This window comes from Miscanthus floridulus, chromosome 3 (assembly GCF_019320115.1).
Source record: "Miscanthus floridulus cultivar M001 chromosome 3, ASM1932011v1, whole genome shotgun sequence".
Classification (NCBI taxonomy): Eukaryota; Viridiplantae; Streptophyta; class Magnoliopsida; order Poales; family Poaceae; genus Miscanthus; species Miscanthus floridulus.
The window spans coordinates 76662744-76680910 of NC_089582.1; the positions used below are offsets into that span (position 1 = coordinate 76662744).

An 18167-nucleotide genomic window follows, 5' to 3' on the forward strand; every position below is an offset into this window, starting at 1 on the left:
AATGCTTCAAATTCTTGTTGCTATCTCTCTAAAGTTTTGTTGTAGAAAAGAGGCATGGGGCTATGCAAAAGTTATTCATAAAAAAGGAAAGAAAAAAAAGAGAGTTGAGAAAAAAATGGACAAGTGTCCGAGATATCTAAAACAATGGGTACTTAGATGCCCGCCTGAAAAAAGAGAGATGAATAAGATAGCTCCTGCTCTCTAGCAAGTGTTTCCAAGTTTCAAAAGAGAGACAAGTTTTCAAGGAGCAAAATAGAATTTTGATTAGCCACCATATATATCTAACATATATTCCACACACATGCACATCTAGATTTGATTGTATGACTCAACTCTCTTTGGATCCATTGTTTGACTTTACAATATATGCATTGCAAGTATGCTCTAGCTTTCTCCCTATGAACTCCACATAAACCTTAGTGGTAGGAAGAGAAAAAGGCATAACATATTCATTGCCTTGGTGAGGATCCATAAATACCACATATATTGAGAGATTTGAGAGTGTCATACAATGGAAGCTTTGAGTTTTATTTCAAAAAAACTCCAAAATAATAGTTGAGCAAAGAACTTGAGACATAGTGCTTGACTTAATCATTCTGTCTTTCAATTGCTCAAGACCGAAGTGAAGGCTAAAAAGCTATAACACCCCGGGTGTTTAAATATTAAAAACATGACATGTCATCATATACATTACAAGGCAATTGTTCATATTGCAAACTTTGAGATGCATACACTAAAACAAGTTTATATTCATGTGGTATGTGTTGAATTGTATTGTTTGACTCAAGTTCAAAGTTTGTTTGATTTTGAATTTTTCGTGAAAACCCCGATTTTCAGTATTTAAATCCTACCCTAAAAATCCATTTCAAAATCTATGCATATTTTGGGGTTGAGTCCAAAAGCAAAAGTGTAGAGCTTGACTAGTTAAGCAAAGTTTGTTTTTGGAGTTTTTCAAGTTGTTTAGTAAAATTTGGAGTAATTCAAAAAGGCGTAATTCGTTAAATTTCCCCATTTGAATTCAAAAGTTCATTTCAAAATCTAGACTGAATTAGGAGTTGGTTATAAAAGAAAAGTTGTAGAACTTTTGATTTTGAACAACTTTTATTTTTGGAGATTTTTGAGTTGTTATGAAAATTTGAGAGTAATTTATGAATTTTGGCGAATGGCAAACTTGTAAATACTGTGAACAGTGTTCACCGCCGTAGCTACACCGCCGGCGACCTTCGGTTCGCTTCCAGACACGCTCGTGGACGTCCTCAGCTTCGCGCTGGCGTGGGAAAGGCTCCTGCGTGGCTTCCTTGCGCTTCTGGCCGCTCCTTAAGGCCTAAGCCGGTGCCGTTCTTCGTCGTTTCCCTTCCTCTGTTTTCCCGGCGCCGTTGCCATAACTCCATTGAGCTTTTGCCGTCGAACCAGCGCCCGCGCCATCGCAGCAAAGCATGTCCTAGCTTCGCTTACTCCTTGCGCATCCAGCCGACCCACCAATTTGGCTTGTCTTCGTCGGGAACTCGCGGTGCGCGCTCTTCTTCCTCGCAGCCGGCAGCGTCCCCGTCGTGAGCGCTTCGCCGTGGCCAGCGTGTTACGGTGATCCTCTGCCCCTACTGAGTCTTGTTTCAGCTTCGCCACGATGCTGTAGTCCTTCATGACCCATTGATTTCTCATTTTGACCACCACAGCTCCTGGAACATCGCCACCGACGACGATCTGCTCCGCCGTGTTTGCTCGGAACGTCGACCCACCTCTCCGTTGCTCCTCCGGCCTTGTGCTCTACTCAGTCGTGTTTGGGGTGAGCTGCTGATGCTTCCTAGGCCTTCTATTTAAGCTTTACCGGTCTCACGTCGCCGGCGTAGCGCTACCGTGCCACCGTGTCCGCCATGGCCGACGACGAGCTAGTATAGGGCCGTAATCAGTGCTGATAGGGACGTCAATCGATGCGCCTAGTCTTGGTGATCATTTTGGTACTTTAGCCGTCGCCGTTGGACTCACCGTCGATGAGTTTACGTCGATCAGCGCCGTCGCCGTCGTGGTCAAACGCGCGAGGTTAGGGATGACAGGTGGGACCCGTTGTCAGTGACTCAGCGTTCAAATGGATTTTTCTATTTTCAGATTTGAATGAATAGTGATGTAATTTGTTATTTTTATGTAGATTTATTTAGAGCCCCAAAAATTATGAAAATTTTTGTGTGACTTCTCTGTGATGTATCTTATTTAAGAAAAATATGAAATAATGTTTTTCAGTAATTTTTGAATGTGATAAAAATTGCTCAATTTATTAATAAATGGATTTCCATGATTTTTCTAGGCTTATTTATTTATCCAAAAATTATGAAATTTGTTTTGCCACTTAGTTATCATGTAATGAACATTTACTAAAAGTTTGAGCTCAATTAGAATAAGTTGATTTATTTCATAATTTTGAATTAAATAATTAATTCATAAAAGCAAATAGTAACCTTTGATGATTTAGGTTTTGTTTGAAATTTTGGATTGAGTGATGACCTTCGGTCATTAGTTGATAATGATCCTTGGCAATTGATGTATGTGTTACGAAAAAGATTTAGTTGTTTGACTTGCAACTGTACCGCGAAGGAAAGTTGTATTCAAATTGTTAATTTTTGTATCCATCATCGAGCATCATGTTTCGTATTCCGCATCATGTTAAACATGGCATTGTTATTACGTGTAGTGAACGAAGGTGAACACGTGGTAGTTAATCAAGTTGTTGAGGAGGTTAATCCATATGTTGAGGTCGGATCGAATACTTGTGAAACGTCACAGGAACCAGACTTTTCCATCAACGAAGGCAAGCCCCGGAAGCATACAACCCTACCTTGTGTTTTATAAATTAATTTTGCTTTTGCTTTCCGTTACTACATTAAGTGATTAGGAGTTAAGTAAGAGCCTAATTGGTGCATTAACCACCTTGTTATTCCATAATTACCATATTACCAGTTTTAAATTCGTATATGCCTAGTTATGCTTAGCTATGCGTAGAACGATGAAAGTCAGGTGATTACCTGTCACCTGTGAACTTTAAATGGGATTTTATTAACTTATGTTATCATGTGATATGGGAATGTGGAGTAATAAATCTAGACCGGGCGGACTCGGTGTGTGTGAGCCATAAGACATGGAGGTCTTGTGAGCAGGTTCTTTCTGCCTGTGTCGATTAAGGCACGTCCATTGTTGAACTGTGTGAGGTGAGACTTTGTAGTACTAACCACATACTCTGGTAAGCCTAAACTTGGCAATTCTATTACGAGAATGGCTACTCGCGCACTGGGAGTGGAGAGATGGCGGGAATAGCGTGTACCCACGTGGCAATGGGCTGGATTGGTGGAGTACTATATTCTCGGGTGGCGTGGACCCGTTCTTGTTTTAGAGGATCCGAGGGTAGGTTGGTATATGTAGGTCAGGGACCTACATATGTCATGTGGTCTGGAATCCCTAGCTGGGCTTAATCGGTTCGAATCGTCGTTGCTCCTCGGTTATGGAGACTCACTTCTCTGTTCATCATCGTAGTACTAATAACTAGAACTCGAATAAGGCTTGTGAAGGTGTTGGATATGAAGTTTCATGATCTCAACATGGATCGTGTCAGCTTTGTATATGATTTTATGAAGTTTTCTATATAAAGAATTTTGTTAAAGAGCTTTTACGCAAAAGAACTTGATTATTGTTAAAGCCATACCTTGAATCCCATGAGCCGACATTCCTGAGTTTTATCAGTTTTATTTTGGTTAAGTCTTGTTGAGTACTTTTGTACTCAGGGTTCGTTGACCCTTGTTGTAGGTGAGCCTCATGAGCAGATCTATTTTGGATCGTGCTGCATGACAGTTGTACCTTGTGATAACGATGAGAAATAAATGTGTGGCCCTTGGGCAGGGCAGTTTTATTGTGTGTTTTGTATTATATTATAATGCCACTCCACTATTTTGTTTTGTAATAAACATCGAACCTAGTTGCAAGGTTTGAAACTACTGTTTTGTAAATTATGTTATTGTAAGACTTCCGCTATTTTTATTCTGGTATTGATATTTGAATAAATGTTGTAATACGGCAATGACTCTGTAATGTGATCCTGCTCGGAAATCGTGGATGATTCGGGGTTCCTCGAGGACGCCCGACAGACTTCTTAAGTTACTAGGAACATATGCCTATCAAAGGTCGTTGGACAGTGACAAATGCATGTGGGTCCTATAATTTAGGAGGTTCTGCCACAGAATGGTATCAGAGAGATCGTTACAAGGTTTTTGTTGTATTGTTTTACAAAAACTTCAAAATGATTTGGGATGACTAAATCTAACTTGATAATTTGGTCCAAAATGCTTCTAACTTATCTTATTTCTTTCTCACCATTCCGTATTTGATTAAAAAGGTTTTGTGTGGTGGAGTAGTAATCTTACTATGCCCTATATAGAAATAAATGTTGTTTATGTGCATTATAAACTTTGATGTTTTTGTTCGTAAGAACGATTCATGCATCACGAATAATTCACTAGTTACTTCCTTCACCTCTTAGTCTGGAGTTGAGTAGTGAGACTGGTTTGAGAAATGTAATCCATCTTAGCTGCTCTTTAAACTTTGATCAAATGGTCTTACTTGGATTAAATTGGCTTCCTATAGTATGGCTCGTGCCAAGATGACGCCCTGTAAGTCCACTGGACCCAAAGGAGTTCCTCGTCACCAACTTGCCCCTAGGAATGATGATGCTAGCAGTAGTAGCTCTAGGCCTGATCCCCAGGCAGAGATATAGAGGATTTCTACAGAGTTAGCACAAGCTACTAGAGATAGGGCTTTGGATGCTATACAGGTAGGAGAATTACAGGATCAATTGAGGCGTCTCACCACTGCACACAGGAACTGTGAAAGCATGTTAGTTCGTACGGTGGAGGGACGAAATGAGGCTTGGCATAGGGAAAATGTAGATAGAGCTAGAACTCATGAGCTAGAATTCTATGTAGAAGATTTAGAAGAACATAATACTTATCTGCATGAGGAAGTTCATAGGCTTAGCAATCTACTAAATCCAAATCATGAGCCTCAAGCTGATGCCATGGACCCCGATGTCATCCTTGCCGATGATAATGAATCGGAAGAAGAAGAAGAAGAAGATCCTGAAGAATTAGTAATGATCAATGAAAGTGATGATGAAGGCGGTAATAATTCCGGAATGGATACCGAGCCTGAAGTTTGAAATAATCACAGAAAAGAGTAGAGTTGTATAATAGCTAGTTATAGTTAAGCTATGTACCTTTGTTTTAGTACTTACAGGTTCTGGTGTTTATATTGGTAAACCCTATGTAATGTGTCTGGAGTAAGCTTTTGTGCAATTCAATAAAGGTTGTGAATAAAGTTTGGTTTGTTATGAGCAGATGCGTCGTATGCGGGGTTCGTATGTTCCTAGAACTTCGCAAGATGAGGATGGTATTCCAGATCCGCCACCAGTTCCAACAAATCTAGCTGATGCTATAACCGCACTTGTCAATGTGATGGCTGAAAATTCTTGTTTGCTTCATGAGATGGCTCAAAGTAATCAGAATCAGATGCAAGGAAACCGTGGTCGCCACCATAACAGACAGGAGGCTACATATGTTGATTTCATAGACATAAGACCACCGGTGTTCACCAAGGCAGATGAACCATTGGAGGCTGATGACTGGCTTCGAACCATGGAGCAGAAATTTGACCTTATTCCATGCATGGAGTATCAGAAACCTACGTTTGCCGCCCAACAACTTAGAGGTGCAGCAAGTGCTTGGTGGGCGAACTTAGTGGCTATGCAACCAGCTGGCATTCCAATAACTTGGGCTGAGTTCCATACTGCCTTCAGAGCCCATTATATCCCTGAAGGAGTGATGGTAATGAAGTTAGATGAATTCCTTGCTTTGAAGCAAGGAGATCAAACCGTGATGCAGTATGTGGGAAGATTTAATCATCTATCCCAATATGCATCAGAACATGTCAATACTGATGCAAAGAAGAAAAGGTGGTTTATGAGAGGCCTAAATACCAAGTTGCAGACTATGATGACCACTTGTACCAATGTCACTTACCATGAGGCCGTAAATATTGCAATTGCTTCAGAGTCAAAGTATCGGCAGCATAAGGAGCTCAAAAAGAAAAAGAGTATGTCGTCTGGATCTTTTGGGGGAAATTAGAAGAGGCAGAGGGTGATTTATCATCCAGTACATCATAATCGTCCTCCTTATCGTCCGCCGCAGTTCCAAGCCGGGTGTGGGGGTATTAACCCCTATACCCTTACGGCTAAGCTTGGGCTGGCCCGGATCGATGGGTTCAGTCCACCCGAAAGATGACGTGCGGCCCAGTTAACCTGATCGGAGTCCCGCACAAGCAATCAAGATGGATTTGGCGACCAAGCAGGATCCTGGTCGGTTAGAATAGGAATCCTTATCCGGCCAGGTATGGCAATTGTAACTGACTAGGATTAGTTTCCAGATCTGTAACCCTGCCCCCCGGACTATATAAGGCGGGCAGGGGACCCCTCTAAAAAATATCTCTCATTGACATACAGCAATACAAATCAGACGCAGGACGTAGGTATTACGCCTTCTTGGCGGCCGAACCTGGATAAAACCTCGTGTCTGTCTTGCGTCACCGTCTTGTTTAGGGCTTGCGCATCTGTCTGCCGACAATCTACTACCTTGGGCATACCCCTAGGTAGACTGCCGACCATATTTCGTCGACAGTGGCGCGCCAGGTAGGGGGTGTGCGTACTGCTCTCCAAGCAAACAAGATGGTCATCATCTCCGGCTCCATGGCTACGCCCAGCGGCCTCACGTTCACCGTCGGCCAGATCACCTAGACCACCAGCTCCAACGACTCCATCGCCATGGCCACGGGGGAGGCATGGATTCAGCCTGCGCCGACGTCTACTTCACCTGCATCGGCTACGGCTCCGACCACGGTGAACACGGCTCCGACCACGGTGAACCTGGCTCCGACCACGGTGAACACGGCTCCGACCACGATGAACACGGCTCCGACCACGGTGAACACGGCTCCGACCACGGTGAACCTGGCTCCGACCACGGTGAACCTGGCTCCGACCACGCCTACAGCCACGCCAACAACCCGTCATCCGCTTCCCCGCTACAGAGGGAAGCAGATCGGCAACACCGACCTGCTCGATTCCGTTGATCGGGTCGGCATCCAACTCGCTGAAACCCTGGCTCTGGTAAGTACGATTCAAACCCAACCTAACGAGCAGGTAACAGCTCTCCACGACAGATCTATCCGACCAGCTCGGACCAGTCGTCCTGTGCGATTTGGAACAGATCTTGTGGTCATATCAACTCCTGAGGGGCGTTTCGCTCATCGCCGGCCAGACATCGCGACGGGTCTCCGACTCTGCGAGTACGAAGCCCCGACGGAGAACCACCAGGTCCAGCCCTACGGCCTGCAAAACGCTGCCTCCAGCTACGCGTACAACCTGCGACACCGCTCGGATCTGTGTTCTGTACACCGATCTCGGCCGAAGCCATGCAACATCGTCAACATGGTCCGGGTTGAAGATTTTCAGGAAGGATCCGTCCACACAGTTCGAGAAGGTGATTCCAGCTCCTCATCCGGCATCGCGTCCAACGCATCTGTCCACACCGAGCTTCAGCGTCGCGAAGATGAAGGCGCCCAATACGATCTGGATCTACCAGACCACGCCCCGGGTTTCCCCCAATTTCCGTCTTTCCCGCCAAGACGAGGGGATTTGATCCATGTTGTCAGCAACGACGAGCCGCCAGCAGTTGGCGAAACAGAACAAGAAAAGACTGCACGCGAAGCACGCAATATTGACCGGTTTAATCGCCGGCAAATCGAAGCTGAAGCAGACCAAGAGGCACGACGCATGAGGGTCCAACCGCGCGACCTCAACAATGCTTTCGACAGGGTGGGGGATAAACAAGTCTTCAAGACCCCAAGCGCCAACGTAGCCGTCGCCATGGCGACGATGCAGCGGCTGCCCAACACTCCCGAGACTCAAGTAATCCGTGATGACATACAAGCTTATCTGACGGCTGCTATGGCTCAGACCGCAGAGATGAACCAAGCCCGGGCTCCATCCGTTTCTGTCGAATCAAGCCACAGCCGCCAATACTCAAGTCACTCACAGCCACCCAACCTACGTGGCTCGCGCAATAACGACCCATCGGACAACCGTCAAGGCGGGAACGGTGGTCGTGATGGTGGTCGGGACGACAACCGCCGCCGGGAGGATAACCGCCACGACGTTCGAGGCGACAACCGCCGAGATAACCGCGACAATCGCCGTGATAACCGCGGTCGCAGCGCTAATCCAGGTGGCAATCGAGATCGCCGCGATGGCAATAACGATCTCCGCCATTACCTCGGTGGACGTGATTTGCGTGCTCGCATCAACCAGAGAGCCGACGATCGTGCATCCCATGAAAGCTATCGCCGTATGGAGTACGACACCGTCCACGGCCCGCCGGGTCTGAAGCAGTTCACTCCACACCTGCGCCAAGTCATATGGCCCAAGAATTTCAAGCTCGAGAAGCTTCAGAAGTACGACGGCAAAGAAAACCCCGAATTATGGGTCATGCTCTATGAAACCGCGTGCCGGTCAGCCATGGCTGACGAGCACGTTATGTCTAACTACTTCCCAGTCGCCGTTGGTCATGCAGGTCACCAATGGCTAGTTAGCTTGCCGGCAAACTCTTTTGACTCTTGGCAGGAACTCAAGCAGGCCTTCATCGACAATTTCATCGCTACTTGTGAACAACCCGGCAACAAGTACGATCTGCAACGGATCCGAGATCGGAAAGACGAACCACTGCGCGAGTACGTTCGGCGTTTCTCGGAGATGCGCATCAAGGTCCCATCAATATCCGACAACGAAGCAATCGAGGCTTTCGTCACCGGCCTCCGCTTCCACGACGCCCTGAGAGACAAGCTCCTCCGGAAAAGACCTGAGTCAGTCACAGCGCTCTTGGCCACCGCTAAGAAATACGCGGACGCCGACGACGCTAAAAAGATAATCGTCGAAGAAGAAGCAAGGGTCCCACGCTCCGACCACCCTCCACACCGCGATGATTACCGCGGCAACCGTGGTCGGAACGACAATTTTGACCGCCGCAACCAGCGCAACGACTCCCGCGACCACCGTGATCAACGTAATCAGCGGCGCAACCGCCGTGACGATTACAGAAGCAAGCGTGCTCGGGAAGATGATGGCGAGGTCAATACTGTGAAAAAGGGCGGAGGACGTCGTAACTACGAGGACGATTACGCCAAGGCATTGAAGGGCCCCTGCCAGCTCCATCCCAAGTCGAACCATACCATGGAGAATTGTCGCGTCCTCAAGACTATCTACACGCGCCAACAGGCTCCGGATATGTCCGACAAGCCTACTGACGAGAGGGAACAGCGCAACGAGGACAACGACGACGACGATGCAGATCCTCGTCATAAATACGTCAAGCCGACGGATCGCGTGCACACCATCATCGGCGGCAAGGTGTCCATTGAGACCAAACGAGAACGCAAGCTGCTCGCCCGCGCCTGCCTGAACGTGGCAAAGAACGACAACCTTCTTACCGATCCGCGGCTTCCTCCGTGGTCTCACCGTGAAATCTACTTCAGCAGGAAGGACCAATGGGCCGCCATACCCGAGCCAGGGCGTTTTCCCCTGGTCCTCGATCCTTGCATCAACAAGGTTCAATTCGACAGAGTACTGATCGACGGCGGCAGCTCCATTGATATACTGTTCAAGAACAGCCTGCCTGCTCTGAAAATAGCCCAGGCGGACCTGAAGCCGTACGAGGCACAGTTCTGGGGCGTTCTCCCCGGACAGAGCTCCACACCTCTCGGGCAGATCACGCTACCGGTGCAGTTTGGGACTCCGGACCACTTCCGCACCGACTACGTCAATTTCGTGGTCGCTGATTTCGACGGCACCTACCATGCTATTCTTGGTCGGCCATCGCTCACCAAGTTCATGGCCATACCTCATTACAGGTATCTGGTGCTCAAGATGCCTACTGAGAAAGGAGTTTTAACCCTTAGGGGCAACGTATACGCAGCTTACACCTGCGAGGACGACAGCTTCAAAATAGCAGAGGCTCACGACCTCTCTATTCGCATGGCCGAGACCATTCTCGACGCTAAGAAGACCACGGCCGACCACTTGGAGATCCCAGAGCTCGAGGCTCCGCGCAAGAACATCAGGTGCAAGGAGCACAAGACGATCCAGCTGGTCGAGGGTGATCCCAGCAAAACGGCCCTCATTGGGGCCGACCTGGATCCCAAATAGGAAGACGCGCTCGTCAGGTTCTTGAGGGGCAACGTGGATGTGTTTGCATGGAAACCTTCCGACATGCCCGGTGTACCTCGGGACTTGATTGAGCACTCCTTGAATGTCAACAGCAAAGCCAAGCCAATCAAGCAGAAGCTACGACGGTTCGCTCGCGACAAAAAGGAGGCGATTAGGGTAGAAGTTACACGGCTTTTGGCAGCCGGATTTATCAAAGAAGTGTATCATCCGGAATGGTTAGCCAACCCGGTTCTTGTACGCAAAAAGAATAATGAATGGAGAATGTGCGTTGATTACACTGATCTCAACAAACACTGCCCTAAGGACCCCTTTGGCTTACCTCGCATAGACGAGGTCGTAGATTCAACCGCCGGTTACGAGCTGCTTTCCTTTCTCGATTGCTACTCTGGTTATCACCAGATCGCTCTCAAAAAGGACGACCAGATCAAGACATCTTTCATCACGCCTTTCGGCGCCTACTGCTACACGACCATGTCGTTCGGGCTCAAAAACGCCGGTGCTACCTACCAACGCGCTATACAGGCCTGCCTCAACGACGAGATAAAAGACGGCATCGTCGAGGCTTACGTCGACGATGTAGTTGTCAAAACCAAGGAAGCACATACCCTTGTTGACAATCTGGAACGCGCCTTCGCAGCCCTTAATACGTTCCAATGGAAATTAAACCCAAAGAAGTGCATCTTTGGTGTCCCTTCTGGCATATTGCTCGGCAACGTCGTCAGTTACGACGGCATACGCCCTAACCCGGAGAAAGTCAAAGCTGTCTTAGACATGAAGCCCCCAAAAAAGGTGAAGGACGTCCAGAAGCTCACCGGCTGCATGGCTGCTCTAAGCCGTTTCATATCAAGATTAGGAGAAAAAGGACTACCGTTCTTCAAACTGCTTAAAGCGTCCGAGAAGTTCGAGTGGTCGGAGGAAGCAGACGCTGCCTTCATGCAGCTGAAACAATACCTCACGTCACCTCCGGTACTTACTGCTCCCAGAGAAGACGAAACTCTCCTACTTTACATTGCGGCAACCGATCGGGTGGTTTCCACTACACTGGTGGTCGAGCGTGACGAGCCGGGCCACGCCTACAAGGTACAGCGGCCAATTTATTTCATTAGTGAGGTACTCAACGAATCCAAGACCAGGTACCCATAGATTCAGAAACTGCTCTACGCCATACTGATAACATCCCGAAAGTTGAGACATTACTTCGACGGATATCGTGTGGTGGTCATGACCGAGTATCCTTTGGGGGACATTATTCGCAATAAGGACGCGAACGGGCGCATCGTGAAATGGGCAATGGAGCTATGCCCCCTTTCCTTGGAATTTGCAAGTCGTACTACAATCAAGTCTCAGGCACTCGTCGATTTCATCGTCGAGTGGACAGACTTAAGCACTCCCGCCTCTCCGGGATCCGACGAATGTTGGACGATGTACTTCGACGGTTCTCTCAACATCGACGGTGCGGGAGCAGGAGTTCTTTTCGTATCACCATCCAAGGAAAAGCTCCGGTACGTCCTCAGGATTTATTTCCCAGCATCTAATAATGCAGCCGAGTATGAAGCATGCCTGCATGGTCTACGCATTGCGGTTGAGCTTGGAGTTAAACGTCTCTATGTCTACGGAGATTCGGCTCTGGTCATCAACCAACTCAACAAGGACTGGGACACGACCAGTGAAAAGATGGACGCATATTGCAAATCGATAAGAAAGCTGGAAGGCAGGTTCTATGGCATCGAGTACATACACGTGGTCCGGGATAAGAACCAGGCAGCAGATGCGTTGTCAAAGTTAGGATCATCCCGAGCCAAAATCCCACATGGCGTATTCATCCAAGACCTGCTCACGCCCTCCATCGAAGACGAAGACTCAACGACCGACAAAGTCTCAGACCAGCAATTAGTGGCTACGGTTCCAGCGCCGAGCACAACCGAGCCGCTTCCGACCACTCATGAGCCAGACTGGAGAACACCTTTCATCAAGTACTTAACAGACGGTAGCGGTTATATTGATCGAACAGAAAATGAACGCCTGATGCGTCGTAGTAAGCAGTATCTGCTCGTCGATGGCAAGTTATGGCGCAAAAACGCTAAGGAGGAAATCTTGATGAAGTGTATAACCCAGGAGGAAGGCAAGCATCTCCTAGACCAAATCCACTCTGGCTCCTGCGGCAACCACGTGGCATCAAGAACACTGGTCGGTAAGGCTTTCCGAGCAGGGTTCTATTGGCCCTCAGCAGTGGCCGACGCAGAGAAGCTAGTCCGCCGCTGTGAAGGTTGTCAGTTCTTCTCCAAGAGAATCCATGTACCGGCACACGAGATCCAGACGATTCCAGCCTCTTGGCCCTTCGCATGCTGGGGACTGGACATGATCGGGCCTTTCAAACCAGCCCCTGGGAAATTTACATGCGTCTTCGTGCTAATTGATAAGTTTTCTAAGTGGATAGAATACATGCCTCTGGTACAGGCATCCTCCGAGAAAGCCGTCACATTCCTCGACCAGGTCATCCACCGTTTCGGCGTGCCCAACAGCATCATTACTGATCTGGGTACTCAGTTCACCGGGAACGCTTTTTGGGACTTCTGCGATGAAAGGAGCATAGTTGTAAAATACGTCTCGGTGGCGCATCCTAGAGCTAATGGACAAGTCGAGCGGGCAAATGGCATGATCTTGGACGCATTGAAAAAGAGGATGTACAGAGAAAACGATAAAGCTCCTGGAAGATGGCTCAAGGAGTTACCAGCCGTTGTCTGGGGCCTCCGAACTCAGCCCAGTCGTAACACTGGCGTCTCACCATACTTTATGGTTTACGGCGCTGAAGCAGTCCTCCCACCAGATATAGCTTTCCGATCAGCACGGGTAGAGAACTTCGACGAAGGCAAGGTCGACGAAGTACGGGAGCTAGAAGTCAACAGCGCAGAAGAGAAAAGGCTTGATTCTTGCGTACGCACGGCCAAGTACCTTGCTGTTTTGCGCAGGTACTACAACAAGAATGTTAAAGAACGTTTCTTCGTGGTCGGGGACTTAGTCTTGAAGTGGAAGACGAACCAGGCTGGTGTCCACAAACTCGCAACCCCATGGGAGGGACCCTTCATGATCAAGGAAGTCACACGTCCAACGTCTTACAGGTTAGCTCATCTAGACGGCACAGACGTACCGAACTCATGGCACATCGACAAGCTTAGACGCTTCTATGCTTAATTACTGAGATATGTACTCTACTTGTATTTTCGATTTACTTTACTAAAGCAACTATGATTTCTCCGACCACTCTAATGTGTCACTCCAAATTTTATGGTTATTCTAACTTAAGCCAGTACAAGCCGACCACCACTCCTTCTACGGTTTTCGGAGCAGGTCCTGTCTCCGGTTCCTCCCAACACGTGCACGGGATCCGCTCTCTACGTTGCGGGTGATCGGCAGGTCCCCCCTGGTTTGGCTTGTCTGCGTTCACGTGTGCACAGGTCATAGTACCTCATACTCCGACCACATGCCAGACTAGGGCCGCACAAACTTTTCAGGATGACGTGTCGAGCAAAACGGTACAACTAAACAGAACGTTAACACGTTCCCACTTAGTTACACCAACACAGAATCTCAAGCTTAAAGTACGTTTTGTATAAAACAAACAAGCTTATAATGATATACAGTTACGTTATTACAAGCTTGCCTGAAAAGGCTCAAGTTTACAATAACACAACTATGTCCTCCTTCTACAGCTTTAAGCCTATTACATTGGCTGGTCGGGGCGCCTGGCATTTACTGCTTGCCGCCTCTGATACCCTACTCGAGTCTCAGGGACTCTGGGGCTAGTCAAGCTGAAGGGGATGGCCCCGCCGGTGCCTGGCTGGTCGAGACCGCAGGCTCCGTTGGTTGGCTTGTAGCTGATGGCATTTCCAGCTGGCTTGTCGATGGCATACCCTGCACAGGTGCTGTCCCACCTCCGCACAGGTTAATATCGCCAATTATCTTTGACGACAAGTCCAGCTGGGCCGTCCGAAGCTCTTCGGCCTGGTCTGGGTCTATCTCCTTCGGGTACCCAGCCTCCAAGCGTTTGAGATCGATCAGGGGGTAGTGAGCACGAACCATGCTTAGCACATGGGCACCCGTGTACTCACCCGCCTCCTTCACAAAGTCTTGGAACCATCCCCATGCTTGCTTGCATCTCTCGACCAGTCCGAGCTGAGGTGTCCTTAGCTCTTCCTCTGTGAGCGCCGGGTCGATAAGGTCGAGGACGGGCACAATGCCAGTTGCCATTTCTTGGCACCGCTTGCTCCACGTGTCCCGCTCCTCGGAGGCCTTAAGGCATTGTGCTTTCCAGTCGTCGCGCTCCTTGATCACGGCCTCAAGGTGCCTCTTGGCATTGACTTTCAAAACTGAAAACAGTACAAGACATCAAACGTGATGACACGACAAGGCGATGCGGGCAATTTAACGAGAAAGGTGGTCTGGAGTGCTTACTTTTCAGGTCGTCCTTCATTCTGTTAGTGTGGTCTTGGAGTTCCGACTGGCGGCGTGCCAATTTCTCGTTGTCCTCCTTCAGGCGACCACATTCTGCAAACGCACGGCTGTTCTCCCCCTGGAGGCGGGTCACTTCAGCTTCTAAACCTGCATTACAGCTATTACTGTCAAGAACAAAACAACACAAGTCCAGCACTTGCTATGATACGGTGAACACTTACCTGTTTTCTCCTGCTCTTTGTTTTTGAGCTGGCCGACCAGGTTTTGGTTCTGTGCTTCTTGGTTTGTCCTCTCCTGGTCGGTGGCTTCAAGTTGGCGCCGTAGGCGTTCCACTTCAGCTGTCAGCTCCTTATTGGTCTTCATGATTACTTCTATCTGGTCGAAGCACCTTTTTCGGTACCTTGCAGTTTTCATCACGTCCTGCATACAGACAAGCTATGTCAGACAGTTTCGACTACACAACAGGTTTAAGGACTAAAGCCAAATATACCTGGACTTCAGTCACCAGGCGTTTGGCCGCTCGTTTAACTCTTAAGGTTTCCTCGGCCTCTGGGATCTCCTCGTGCATGACCCATTCGTCGTTCCGATAGCGCGACACATATACATGTTGTCGTCTATCTTGGGGACGGCCCAGGACTTCTTCCACTTCATCCTCTTCAGCCTCCAGTTCGGGAGGCGGCGGTGGTCCGGAGTTTGCAGACTCCACGACCACCAGGGCTTTCCCACGAGCCGACGCGTCGGCACCCTTGTTCTGGGCAACTTCTGGCTGTTGCTCCTCGGCCAGATCCAGCTCCCGTGGCGCTGTGGTATCCGCCTCATCAGGGTTTGTGCTCGGAGCACTTGTATTCTGCTCGGGGACTGGCGTCTGGTCGTCCGCCTGCTGAGGCCCGGGCAGAGTCCCTGCCATGGGCTGCTCCTCCACGGCCGGTTGCTGTGCAGTTTGTCCTGCCGTTTTTGGAGAGGACGTTCTGCACCCAGTTAGCTGGTCGGGGCTTTCGGTGGACGCGGATCTAATACATTCAGAGACAAATTCAGAAGACAATAGCATCCACTGCAAAATGCAAAGCTTACATCAAAAATATATATACTTACAGTTTTGACTTGCGGAAGGATGTGGCGAAGGAACGCCTCCTCGACCGCCCCTGCTCTGCTTGCTCGGCAGTTTCCACCGGGACTTGTTCAACCTCCGGTACGGGCGTCGGAGGATGATGCGGCATGTTCTCTTCGTTTGTGCTCTGTGTTGCTGTGATCGGTGCTGTGACCACTGCCGGCACAGAGGAGCCACCCTGCTCCGACGGCCCCACCTGCCTTCTCCTCTTTCAGGGGACGAGCCGGAAGATGTCCGCATCCTCTGCTTCGTCGTCCGACTGGGAGATGATGGCTTGGCGTCGTTTGCTGGCAGCCGGACGCTTGCCGGCGGCTCTGGTCGAGGCGTCCTCTACGGTCTCGAGTATCGCCCAGTGAACGCCGTCGGTCCTGGCGCTGGTCTGGGCGGTTGGCCCAGTAGCTTGCGGCCACTCTACACCGGGGGGAGGCGACACAAACACTCCTGCCCGGTCACGGCCATTATACTGAGACACAAAATGAAGGAAAAGACAGTTATTTTCTTGATACAACATGACTTTACAGTTAAAAGGAGGTGTCATTTACCTTTGGGGGAGGGCGAGCCAGCTTGAAGGCGTGTTCAATGGCGTTCAGTGCAACATAACTGGGATCGGCCAGGTTGAATAGCTCTCCAATCCTGGCCTTGATCTCCATTTTGTCGAGCGGCTCCTTTCTGGTCCTCGTCGGATCAGCGCCTCCTTGGTACTCGAAGCCAGGGTGAATCCTTTTCTGGCAAGGCTGAATTCTTCGGCTGATGAAGTTGCCGACAACACTCGGGCCATCAAGCCTTCCCCACGGGATCATCCCGAGCAGTTCGGCGATCTGCTCCAAGTTGTCGGGCCTCTCCGACCAGCTGCCTTTCTTCTCTGGAATCAAGCCCACATCGCACAGAGTGATGGTGTTCGGCTCTTCACGGATGTAGAACCACTTCTTGTACCACTCGTCCAACGAGGTGTTCCAGGGGCAGTGCAGGTATTGAGCCTTCATGCCGTCGCGCAGGTTCAGGTAAACGCCTCCGGCGATCTTCGAGCCACCGCTCCCTTTCTTTCGAAGACAGAATAGGTGGCGAAAGAGGTCGAAATGGGGCTGGAAGCCGCCATAAGCCTCGCAGAGATGGATGAAGGTGGATACAAGAAGAATCGAGTTGGGATGCAGATTGCAAATCCCAATCTCGTAGTACAAACAGAGACCCTGAAGGAAAGGGTGCACTGGAATCCCAAAACCCCTTTTGAAGAAATCTTCAAAGACCACAATCTCACCTGGTTGTGGATCGGGGAAGCTTTCTCCTTCCGGTGCACGCCATCCCGCAAGTGCCTTGTTGTGGAGCACTCCCATGGCGACGAGGTCCTCGATGGTCTGCTCGTTGCTCCGCGACTTCCACCATTCCTTCGCCATGACCCCGCCTTTCTTCTGTGCGTCTCTCTTCGCCATTAGTTCGTCCTTACGAAGTGGGTGGATGCGGGAGACCGAGGGGATTGGTGATGATTTTTGGGGAATAGGGTTCGGCAGGAGGAAGAAGAAGGTTGCGGCGGCGGATGACAATGGGGAATGGTATGAGTAACTTACCAGATCTGCATTATATAAAACAAAGATCACCGTCGTTTCGTCAGCCCGAGAATATTGGGAGTCGTGCGCACGCGCCGCAGACGGTTGTTCACACAACCTCGAAATCTGCGCCAATAAACGCGCTCCTTCGTTAACAGTGTACGCGCCTCTTCGTTGATGGTGTAAGGGGGCCCACACTGACACACCTCAATACAGGTGTCAACCGACTGTTTTTAAAAAAAAAAAAAAAGATAAAGAGAAGACAGAATGACGTACTATACTTATTTACTTTTTTGACCAGACGTGTCAGACTGGACTTGGCAGAGAATAGAGAGAAGTACACAAAATAATAGTACAAGCAGCGCAAGTGATCGCGGACTGCCCAGACCACTAATGTGCTCGGGGACTGCCCAGACCACTAACGTGCTCGGGGACTGCACAGACCACTACTGTGCTTGGATGCTGCCCAGGCCATTTTTGTGCTTGGGGATCGCTCCGACCACGGCTGTGCTCAGGGACTGCCCCGACCACTGCTTGCATAATGGTTCTCCTTGGCTACATGTGATCTGTACTCACATACAGCTAAGAGACTTTTCTTTTAGACCTTGCTACAAGGCTCATACTTTGCCTTCCAGCAAGCTCGGGGACTAAGTGGGCACACTTCACCTTGCGGTGAACGTGTTTGTTTAAATTGACCCCTGTGTTTGAATGATTATGAGGATTATTAGTATGCTCGGGGACTGCCCCGACCACTGTTTGA

At 49.2% G+C, this 18167-nt stretch overlaps 1 protein-coding gene across 1 annotated transcript; it reads right to left on the reverse strand.

Annotated features, from left to right (window-relative positions):
- Positions 1-12498: 12498 nt before the first annotated feature.
- Positions 12499-15982, reverse strand: LOC136541797 (uncharacterized). The gene is made up of 5 exons (XM_066533895.1): positions 15851-15982; positions 15249-15768; positions 14980-15178; positions 14759-14905; positions 12499-14673 (listed from the first exon to the last, which is right to left on the reverse strand). Exons 1-5 carry the CDS (start codon positions 15973-15975, stop codon positions 14111-14113), a joined length of 1554 nt encoding a protein of 517 aa, XP_066389992.1. The 5' UTR covers positions 15976-15982; the 3' UTR covers positions 12499-14110.
- Positions 15983-18167: the final 2185 nt, after the last annotated feature.